We start from the raw sequence: 12,123 nt of genomic DNA, 5'->3' as shown, positions 1-12,123 counted from the left end.
AAATGAACCCCAAGAATTACTATTGCTGTACTTTTTATTGAAAGCTTATAAAAAGTTTGAGCCATTAGTTCAACATTTCTCTAGTGCTCTCTATCATCAAAGACATATGTATGGTTTAAGAAGTCATAAACTTTAGCTATGTCTTGGTATACCTTAATTTGTAAATGTAGTGCTTAAAATTTGTGGGATGAGAACTGGTACATAAGCTTGCAGAAAGGTTGTTAGAGCTTACAATTTCTTATAAGTGTAATGCTTAATATCTAAGGGAGCTATTGATAGTGGTGGGCAAGGGGTAGTTTCTATAATGAAAGAGGCATTATTTACTACATTGGATAACACATATAAATGTACAGTAGCTAGCAACATGGAAAACTGGCTAAAAAATTGTTTTCCTTTAGAAGCATTCAGTTCATAGTTTTAATTTTCAAAAATTAGAGACCAGCACTTTAAACAACCTGATTTATATTTTACAAGTGCTATTTGGGGTCCAAAAAAAAAAATGTTTACTATATACAAATGATTGAATTTAATAACACATTTCCCATTTAAACATGTTGACTTATTTCTGGATCAATGCACAGTTTAACCAACGGCAAAAGTTGAGAAGTGAGTAAGAATAGACATGTCCTGTGGTAGCAACATACAGAACATTCCATTCTCATAAATGACAGGCTATTAACCATACCTTGATTTTCCTGTAAACTACTTTAAAAAACAATTTCAAAGCTAACATTTCATTGTCATTTACAGGTATATGAGCTCCTTTACAGGTTTACATATGGACAGTCTATCTGACTAGAATGATCTGGGTGCACCCTTGCCTGGAGGCTGGGAGATGTATTCTTTTGGGCATTTTCCATCTCTGTGATTTTGGACAAAAAGAATTTTAGAAATGGTAGGTATCATTACATTTGGAGTATCTATGAATATTCTAGCTAAGTAGGATGTCTTTTTTTTTTTTAATATTTTACTTATTTATTTATTTATTTATGGCTGTGTTGGGTCTTCGTTTCTGTGCGAGGGCTTTCTCCAGTTGCGGCAAGTGGGGGCCATTCTTCATCGCGGTGCGCGGGCCTCTCACTATCACGGCCTCTCTTGTTGCGGAGCACAGGCTCCAGACGCGCAGGCTCAGTAATTGTGGCTCACGGGCCCAGTCGCTCCGCGGCATGTGGGATCTTCCCAGACCAGGGCTCGAACCCGTGTCCCCTGCATTGGCAGGCAGATTCTCAACCACTGCGCCACCAGGGAAGCCCTGTAGGATGTCTTTTAATTCATAATAAATATGTCACAACATCATATGGTACAGAGTCTAGAATCTTTAAGGTGCCATTTGCTCAAGAGCAAGTAATTTGCTAAATGTCACGTTAGTAGGTTGAAAAGATAATCCAACTTGATAGAATTTTAATAACTCCTAAAATTCGCTGATAACTTAAAAAGTTCTGGTTGGATAACTTAAAAATAAAATCATATTCCGATTGGAGGATCTGAATAAATACTAATTCAAATGACTTAAAAGGCATATGGAGTGGGTTGAATGGTGGTCCCTCCCCAAAATGTATGTCCATGTTCTAATCCCTAGGACCTGTAAATGTTACCTTACACGGAAAAAGTTTTTTTGCAGATGTGATTAAGTTAAATATCTTGAGAAGAAGAGCCTGTCCTGGGTTATTTGGGTGGGTCCTGAATGCAATCACATATATCCTTATAAAACACATACAGGGGAGAAGGTGATGTGAAGACAGGGGCAGAGACTGGAGGTGATGTGGCCATAAGCCAAGGAAAGCAAGGAATGCCTGGAGCCCCAGAAGATGGAAGAAGCAAAGAACAGATTGCCCCTAGAGCTTGTGGAGGGAGCATGGCCCTACAGACACCTTGGTTGCAGACCTCTGGCCTCCAGACTATGAGAGAATAAATTTCTGTTGTTTTAAGTCACCAAGTTTGTGGTAATTTATTATGGCAACCACAGTTGCCATATTAATACAGTATCATTGTGAATTTTGTTGTTGTTGTTTTGCTTTGGTTTCCAGAGTTTGGCTTTATTTTGCAGTACAGAAATCATTTGGAGCCATTGTGAGACAGACATCGTTGAAGCAGAGGCTCTGTCAAATCAATACTGCATTGCAGTTTGGTCCATTGAAGAAGCCACACCTGGGATACAAAAGAAGCTCTACATTTACCTGCTTTACGATAGGTTTCTTTCCCCTCTGCTCTCATCAATTTTATTAGGTTAAAACATCGCACAGAGGCTTCCTCCAAAATGACTCTCGAAGTCTGGAGGTTGGTTAGAATTGGAGGCCCCCATAAACCAAGCTTGTGGCTGTGCTGCCTGGGCACTGTTATAACACGTGATGTAAATGAAAAGGGGTGGGGAGGAGTGAGGGGTGCTGTCGCTGATTATGGAACATTCGATTCTGAATCTCCTTAATGTCAAGAGGACAGATGGCACACAAACTGTACTGACCCAGCTCTTGAGCAGCAGAAGCTCATAACTGCAAAGGTTACGCTGATTAAAAGATACAAATACTCTATCAAGTTCTCTGTATCAGTATCACGTTTCAAAACTGATTCTTCACTAGAAAAAATAAGCTAGTATCAGTTAAATTGAACAGAATGTGGGAATCTGCCAATTCTGAAGAGCCACTCCATGAAAACAAGTTCATACATGATATTAGAAAGGGGAGGAATATTTACTGGTACAGTGCTCTGCAATCTCTCAGTTTTGATCACAAAAGCAGGCCTTACAATATTGATTTCATACAATATGCATCATTTGCCAAATTTTAAGTTTGTCCTAATTAGATGGTAACAGGTACTGCTGTCAGTCTTCCCCATACATGTCATTTTTCTTCTGCTTCATTTCCTCAAAGTCAAACTCAGATCCCATCATCCTCTTATAGATGTCCTTAATGTCATCACAGGTCATCTCAAAGTGAGTTGTTGCATCACACGTAGGGGTTATAAAGATCTGGCTTTCTGTTCCCAAATCTTTTGGTACAAGGAAGTCACTGATGCTAATGAATTTCTGCTCAGTTGGTTCCAAGGGCTCCAGAGCTGCTCTGATTTCTTTCTCGGGTTCCTTGGTCTCCACGGTTGTGCTAGCGACGGCAATGTACTTGCCCTGTGCTGCCACGTTGTGTGCGGAGGAGATCATGCAGACATAGATATCTGACTTCTGGTTGACTTGGTTGTGTGGAATAATGATCTGGCAGGAGCTGGCGTTGCTGGTGTTCTTGATGAGGTGGCTGAGGATCCAGATGACTCTGATCACCTGGCCCAATTTTCTTTTCTTTTTTAAAAATATTTCTTTATTTGGCTGTGTTGGGTCTTAGCTGTGGCACGCGGGATCCTCTTTGTGACATGCGGGATCCTTTGCTGTGGTGCATGGGCTTCTCTCTAGTTGTGGCACATGGGCTCAGTAATTGTGGTGCTCGGGTTCTCTAGTTGTGGCGTTTGGGCTCCAGAGAGCGTAGGCTCAGGCTCAGTAGTTGCAGCGCACGGGCTTAGTTGCCCCACGGCATGTGGGATCCTAGTTCCCCAACCAGGGATCGAACCCACATCCCCTGTGTTGGAAGGTGAATTCTTAACCACTGGACCACCAGGGAAGTCTCTGGCCCACTTTCTCTACTCGATCACAGATGATGGAGTAGCTGGGATCACAGGTGAGCTTCTTACAGCGAGCAATCTCTCCTTCAGATTTTACACCAATCACTTTTCCATTTTGCATAATGATTTCTTCAATTGGTTTATTCAGCACGTATGTACCTCCGTAAATAGCACTTAGCTGTGAAAATCCTGTGGCAGTTCTCCAAGGCTGTAGAGTGGATAAAGGTATGGGCTTTTGCCATATCTTGCCAAAGACTCACTGTAAAGTTTAATCCTGTTAATGGTTTCACAACATGGTTGATATAAATAGTCATCAGTTCTGTAAAGTGCCAGCGCATGACCAGTAAAACCTATAACATCTTGGCCCAAGTCAAATTTCTTATACACCTCTCTCATGGCCATCTTCCTAGGATCAATGCCCTCAAAAGTTCTAGGATAGTTCTCATCAAAGCTGGCAACATACACCAGGAATTTTCTGAATCGACGTTTTTCAAACGCCCCATTAGGCTAGATGCCAGGGCTTCTGCTTCAGTGGAAGGAGCCTTGCAGATTTTTCCTCCTTTATAAACAAAGCTCCCTTCAGTCACTTGGAAATGCAGATAGTGAATGACCTGTGTAAAAAGCAGCATCTTAACCAGCTGACCATGTGCCATAAGGAACTTGGGAATTACGTCAACACTCCAGTCTCTTCCTCTCCCCATGGATGCTGGTGGTGCTCTGGGTATTTTAAATCTTTTGTATAAATCTTCCAGTGGTGTTATAGATGATGCACTCTCTCCTCCAGGATATGGGTTTCTATCCATGTGAAGAACGTTCTTTCCATTCACTGACATTATACCTGACAGGATACATTCCATCAGGCCGGTGCCCAGCATGATCATGTCGTACCCCTCATTCACGGAGGGGCCGGGGGCAGACTGAAGCCCAGAGAAAGGAGAAGGCACAGCACTCTAGGGGTCGGGGGCTAGGCGGCCACCCCGAGGAGGCGGGCGGAAGCGCTCAGGCTGGGCCGGCCCGGGGGAAAAGTGAAGCAGGAGCAGAGAGAAAACGGAGCTGGCGAAGAGGGAGCCAGCTGCCACCTCAGACGGGAAGAGAAGAGCCTGTTGTTTTTAATATGCATACTGGAGAGCAAAAGATGTACCTATTGATGTTGTTTAACATCACACATGTTGTGCTTCATATGCTGTTTACTGTTTACTGATGGAAGGACACAATTGTGTGGCAGAACGAACAACGTGGATGGGAACAAAGAGAACATGTATCTACTTCTAGCTCTGCTCCTAGTAAGTGTAACTCACGACAGGTCAGAAAACCTCTTTAGATTTTGTTTCCTCATCTGCTAAATGGGTGGAATGTTTTCAATGACCTCTAAGTTTTTCCCAACTCTAAACTTTTGGGACTCTTTCAAGTGTTAGGGACTTCCCTGGTGGTGCAGTGGTTAAGAATCTGCCTGCCAATGCAGGGGACATGGGTTTGATCCCTGGTCTGGGAAGATCCCACATGCCGTGGAGCAACTAAACCTGTGCGCCACAACTACTGAGCCCACGTGCTGCAACTACTGAGCCCGTGTGCTGCAACTACTGAAGCCCATGTGCCTAGAGGCCGTGCTCCACAACAAGAAGCCACCGCAATGAGAAGTCCATGCACCACAACGAAGAGTAGCCCCTGCCCACCGCAACTAGAGAAAGCCCGCGCGCAGCAACAAAGACCCAACGCAGCCAAAAAAAAAAATTAAATTAAAAAAAATATAAAGTGTTAAAAAGAATAAGGCACAGTGTGAACATCATTATGATAAAAATTAAGATATTAAAATCGTAACAATGGACAGCTTGGTCAACTGAAATCTGCCAGAAGATTTATAAGATTTCCAGGATTGCATAAATTTATAAAAGGTAATTATTAAATACTTATCAAGAGTTGGCAATATGTAAAATTCTCCATAAAGTATTAGCTTTTACAAACATTCATGTAGCACCAGTTATATGTCCAGAAATGTTATCAGGCTCCATGCGCTATAATAGAAAAAAAGCCTGAATGGTTTATAGAAACTAAACTACTACCTATTATATGGGTATTAAAAAAGTTAATACACGTAAAACACAAATAGTGCTAGGCATAGTAAGAGATCAATAAATATTAACTTTATTATCTAGAATAAATCTTATTTTTTCTTGAGTATCTTCTATCAATAAAAAGAACCTTATACTACAACTTTTTAAGATAATATTAGAGGGTTTATGTAGTAACAAAATTTTTAAAAGCTTAACTATCTGATTTTTATTCATGGCAACCATTTTTTTATTCCTCTAAAACATACACTTCCAATCAATCCTGTTTCCTTTTTACTGAAAGAACTTTTCATAATGACTGCAGTACTGAAGTATAATTTAGAAGCAGTCTCTAAAACTGGAAGTAACGTTCATCGAAATATGCCTGCCAAGTTTAAAAATGTATTAGGAGTTAAATTGAAACATTTTGAAAATGACTCACTGTGGACCAGAATATACACTGTAGGAAATAAGAGCTCATTTACAAGTGGGAGAAATACACTCACACTTCAACTGTGGTAATTCTCTGGACTTTCCTTCCAGTAAACATCATATTTTAAAATAATCGTGGAAAATATCTTACTTTTAACTGAAGTTTTTAGGAGTTGATTTAGTCAGCTGGCTTTCCAATATTTTACACGTATCTTTTTTTGGACGTGGATATATTTACGAAATGTAAATCTATGAAAATTTCCCCCTAAGCAACAGAGCAGCAGCCTATAAAGAAAGCTGTACACACACACACACACACACACACACACACACACACACACTCTCTCTCTGTGATTCAATTCATATGCATAATGACTGATCACCTATGACTCTGGATTTCTAAGAAAGCATCTTAAAAAATGTGCAGATATATAATGAAGTGTTTTCTTTCATTTACAAACACAACGTTATTGATAAGTCACCAGGAGGACATGTACTTGAGTTCTTTTTCTAGTAATACTTAGATATTTGTACGGATTCTATCTATTCTCTCTGCTTGTGACCCAAAATTACACATTTCTGAGGCAGCTGGCTAGATTTAGAAAAGATCATAGACCCCACTCATCCCCCTCCACCCACCTCTGTAAAAAAAAAAAAGAAAAAAAAAGGTCTGCAAGATGAATGGACCTGAAACCTTGATCTCACTACCACACATTCTCTCTAAGCTAATTCATAAGCCACATACTGAACTGTATCTTTGATCATAACTTTAATGTGACCCTTAAGCTGAATTCAGTGAAAAAGTGCTTGTGAATTAACAACATGATTGCACTGTTTAAATTTTCTGAGCTTTATTTCCTATTTCATCAATTATTTATTGATCAGGAAGTGTAGTAAACAGTTCATTATAGTAACTGTTGGCACCCCCCTTTATCTAGGAATTTTATCTAGAAGCTATCCCTACCCTCAAACCATGTTTTAAATGATCCCTGGCAACAACGAGCAGTCTGGGTGTGGGCTGTAACCCAAAGTGGGACAATCAGCACTTGCCCTGTGGCAAATTCGACGCATAAATGCTCTGGAGCACCTCTTCATTGTGTATATATCGTCATGGCAAAGGGAGTCTCAAGATCCTGAATTATTAAAACAAATTTTAATAAATATTTATTGCAGAATAGTTTTAGATCCGGTGTTATTTTTCATTTTATTTTTTTCATCTTTATACATCCAGAGTCACTTATTATTGTGAAAAGAATATAGTTTAGTTTTTGACCCAAACTGTATTTCTTTTCCTGTATAATAGTGAGTTCATCACATTTACAACTGTTGTCAGAAAAGACACAATCGGTCACCTGCCGTCTTAAGAATTTATATTTTCTGTGTATTGCTTCTTTGTTGTTTGCTTTGTTATCTATCTTTTGTTATAAGGTCTGTGCTTTCTTTTTTCTTCCCTCTTCTCTGGCAGTATACAAAGGATATCGTCTGTTTTCAGTTTAATTAATGTTTTGTTTCCTGACTAAGTAATATGTTTAAATAGATATTTCTTGATAAAACCACTAATTCTTATGAAGTTTGAGGAAATTATAATTATACAATATTATGTATATTATATACACACTATTTCCTCTTACCATCAATTCTCTAATTTTAGTTGCAAGTTGCTATTTTTGCCTCTACTTATGTTAAATCATTATTTTTATGTTGTAATTTCCCCATAACAATTATGATTACAATGTGTTTTGAAAGCAGAATGACAATAGTTATTGAGATTTAATTTTACATTAAATATTCACTGCCAGTTCTTTTATACCTTGACATCTCAATTCATGAGTTCTTTGTTTTTTTTTTAATGATTTCTTTGATTCTTTGGTTAGTGAGGTTACCATTTCAAGTAGGTTTTTCAGGAATGCCACGTGGGTAACAGGCTTCCTGAGTCCTCACATGACTAGTGAGTTTTCATCACTCAGGAGGCAAAAAATGTCACCCCTCACATAGTCTCACTTACCTGAATCACACTCTTGTTTTATTTCTCTCAAATAATTGTTACTTTCTAAAATTATCTTCTTTATTTTGTCGCTTATTTATATGTGTTGATTTACACCATAGGAACGTAAATTCCACTGAGACAGAGACCACTGTTAAATCTTCAATCCCAGTGTTAAAGTGCTTGCTCAAAGCAGGTTGTTAATAAATACTGCTAAATGAATAAATAAAGTATAAAGTTATGGAGGAAAAACTTAAGCTCAACCTGTATTTTTTCCTTAGCAAATGACTTACTTATCCAGCCCAGATGCTTCTAATAATGGTCCTTTAATGTTCATATTCAATAACTTCACTTGGATTACTACATTGCTATTTCCCATCCTCTTCACAGCACCCAGAATGTGGTGAGTTCTGATAAACTCCAGAAAGAATTTTCTTTTATTGTATCTCTAAATATTTTTTTCCTCTTCCATTTTGTTTTCTTCCATTGACAGACTAATTTTCTGAATGTGGATATGTGTTGTCTGTTCTCCATGTCTAATACCTCCTCTCTAACCGTTTGCATCACTTCTTTGTTGCTTTTTCTTTTCTTTTTTTGATTTGTTTCTGTTTTATAAACCCCCCCTTAATTCAGTTTTCTGGATCTCCCTACCCCCCCTTTTTCTCTTTAATTCCTTTGTAAGTTTTGTATGTCATTTTTCTATGTAATTTTTTTCTTTAACTTTGCCAGTCACCTTCCATCTTATTCTTTTGCAAAGCCTTTGGTTTCAAAGAGTCTGTGCTTTCTTAAATTCTTTTAGTTGTGAATAGGTTATCATCTATAAAATCTTTCTAGATTCCTAGCATAGATCTTTTAAAATGTTCTCTTTATCTTCTGCAGCTTTTATAGGACTCCTACTGTCTCCTTCCATTTAAAAAAATATTTACATATATCTCATACTTGTCCTCCCTGAACCAACCCCCCATCACTTAATAATCTTTGAATGAAGGCAGTTCTAGCCAAGCCTTCATTTCGCCTCTTTCCTGTTTAACAAAACATTGTTTGGATTGTTCCATTATCCAATGAACTGGAGGACTAGGAAAATATTATCTGGTCAGCAATTTCCTTGCTTAAAGGCAGGGAGAAAGCTGAGGTTATAAGAAGTGAGTCTGGAAGCTTATGTTTGTATTTTCTCCAAATACTTTTACCCATGGTCAAGTTTATGGGATTGGAAGTTTATAGTTCTAGACTTGTCTCTCATATTTTGTATTTATTTCTCTCTTTCTGGGAGAGTTAGTCATATTGGTAAAAAGTCAGTTTAGACTACAAATTTCATCATAACCCCTCAGATTTTAAATAGCCCCCATTCAACCTATGGAACAGCAAGCATTCTTCTCTGCAATTGATCTGTTTTACATCTATTTGGTTTGTTTTAATACAAACCCCATCACTCTTGGTTGAGAATCTAAATTGCACCAAAGGAAAAAAGATACAGCACAACTAAACAGGCTCTCCTCTAGCCTGGCATTCCTGCAGATATATGATGGAGAAAGAGGTTGAAATTTCCAGCCTTTACCCCTTCACTTTAGGGCTAAGCTGTCTAATATAATAATAGCCTGAAGCCACAAGTAGCTATTTAAATTTAAATTAATTAAAATAAAATAAAATATATTCAGTTTCTCAGCTACACTAGCTAAACTTCAAGTGCCCAACGTGGCTGGTAGCTACTGTATGGGATAGGGCAGATAAAGAATATCTCCATTATTACATAAAGTTCTACTGGAGAGTGCCAGGAGCTGCACAGAATTTCCTCTATATACTATCCACCTCACTGTACTCTACCTGCTAAATTGTAGAGTGTTCTGGTTACACTGTTTCTGACCAAAATTCTTTGAAATTTATGATACCATATTGAGGCTTCCCTTAGTTTCCAATGGAGATGAGAGTATCTTCTTCATTTTATTTTCATCCATATAATATTCAAACAGAGAAAATCCTAAAAATGCTCTTAAAAAATCTTCATTTTTAGAAGTCCTCCATCAACTTAACATTTCAGAGTTCCCTTAAAAACAAAGTTTTCTTTAAACCATAGGTCAGAGTTTCCTAGCCTATGATTTTATGCAATACTGGCTAACTTACAGTTACTTCCCTGTTAATCACTGAGAATGGAAGGAGGGATATCAAAATGGGGTATGTGACAGGTACAAGGTGCTCAATTCGCTAAATTTATTTACTGAATGAAAGTGTGAAATTTGAAGAGAATTACGCACTGGGCTCACTGAGAAATCTAGGTTTAACCAATCTGATTTAACCAATGACAGGTTAAGAATTAAGTAAAAAGCCTGTAAACATTTCATCAGTAATGTCCCTCTAGGTTGATCTACTAATCAACATTCTTTGAAACTGATATTTAAACTGCTTTCAATTCATCATTTATTTACCGTGTTATTAATTTCACAATTCCCATGTGTCTACAAAGATAATCTTAACAAAATGTTTTGCTGAAATTGAGATACCTCCTTCTATCACTGGCTTTCTTCTCTAGAAGTTCTAGTAAATACCTCAAAAAAAAAAAAAAAAAGAAGTAAAAGTAGTTTGTCGAGAGTTAATAGTTAACTAATGGTGACTTCTGGTTTTCACCATTTCTATTTCTAAATGCTCACTATCTGTTTAATAATCTGTTTGAGAATGTTCATAGTGGGCTACATTCAAGTTTACTGATGTATATAGTTCTAGACTCTTTCCTCTTCAGTCTTTCAGAGCATAGGGACATTTGTTTATTTCCTGTCTTCTGGCCCTTGGTCTGATAACAATGTTTTAATAAGATAACCAACAGTTGCTCAAGTTCTTTCAAATCTTAGGGTACTTAGGGCATTAGCCTTCGAGAAGAAGCTTACATCTTCTTTGAGATTACTGGTTAAGGCACCAAGAAGGGCACAGTGATAGACAGTAATAACTAGCATTTCTTTAGAACGTATAGCTTACAAGTGTTTTCAAAAGCTGTTGTCATGTTTCTCAAACACATATTCGATGAATGGATAGCTTAGGATGATTTGGGGGTTTTGTAGGAAGTACACTAGATACTAGGAGTAGAGAGAGGCAAAAAAATACGTCTTCCAAAAAAAAAAAAATCTCTCCAGATGACTGAAATTCATCTAGATTTGGGAACCACTGATACAGTAAAATGAAGACGAGTCCTGGGCACTCTTTTCAGCACTCGAACTGCCTTCATAATGTAAAGTTGTAAGTCAAAATGAACATGGTAAGCTCTAATCAACTGAAATTGATACTTGTTGAGAATTACTTATTTCAAAGACACTGAGTAGAGGCCTTACCTTACTAGAGAAGCAAAAATGGGGAAGAGAAAATCTCTGACCTCAAAAAAAGTCCCAATACTTCAGAGGAAAGACTTGTAAATAAACACACAATTATAATATAATGCTAGGAAACGGAGAGAAGAGACTTCAGCATTTCTGACAGGAAGTTAAGGTATGCACAGAAGACATGATCATGGATTTCACTCTTACCAACTGAATGGGTATCTACCTAGTAGATGAATGGTAAGATACATGAGCAAGGGAAGAGAAAAGGTCATTCCTAGCAAAGAACCCATATAAAAGGGTGAGGAAGCACCATACACTTACAGAACTTGAAGAGATCCATTTGTCTTGAGTAAATGGGGGAGAATCAAAAGAAATACCTGCAACTGGGAAGATAGGCAGGAAGTCTGTGAATGACCCTAAGAGCTAAGCTGTGTGCTGTATGGACGCCATTCTGCTGAATGACATAATTAGAGTTCTGAGTTTTAGAACACTTACCCTGGAAGAATAAGTGATGAAAATAGGACTAAACTGAAAGCGGCGAGATAGTTCAGAGACTATTATAAATAGTTCAGGCAAGAGAAAAGAAAGACTTGACTAAAGCAGTGGCACCTGGGATTAAGAGGCGGGAAATGATTAGATATATTTAGGAATTAAAAAAAGCATATTTGTTTAGGTTAAGTGTTCAGAGAGGCCTTTCTGGACTATCCTATCATGATATACCCTGCTGGAGCCATTATTCCTCCTCACATAATCT

At 38.0% G+C, this 12,123-nt stretch overlaps 2 protein-coding genes across 5 annotated transcripts in view; both read right to left on the bottom strand.

Moving 5' to 3' along the window:
- PIBF1 (progesterone immunomodulatory binding factor 1) overlaps positions 1 to 12,123 on the bottom strand; it is a 209,289-nt gene that overhangs the window by 110,722 nt on the left and 86,444 nt on the right. The gene's annotated exons all lie outside the window — the stretch shown is intronic.
- Positions 2,602 to 4,488, bottom strand: LOC137751985 (rab GDP dissociation inhibitor beta-like). The gene is given in 4 exon segments (XM_068526700.1): positions 2,602 to 3,286; positions 3,626 to 3,795; positions 3,798 to 4,100; positions 4,103 to 4,488. Coding segments are annotated over 4 exon segments (1,323 nt in total). The 5' UTR covers positions 4,485 to 4,488; the 3' UTR covers positions 2,602 to 2,818.

This window comes from Eschrichtius robustus, chromosome 18 (genome assembly GCF_028021215.1).
Source record: "Eschrichtius robustus isolate mEscRob2 chromosome 18, mEscRob2.pri, whole genome shotgun sequence".
NCBI lineage: Eukaryota > Metazoa > Chordata > Mammalia > Artiodactyla > Eschrichtiidae > Eschrichtius > Eschrichtius robustus.
The sequence above is the reverse complement of the archived record's forward strand: the minus strand, read 5'-3'. Positions and strand labels throughout refer to the sequence as shown.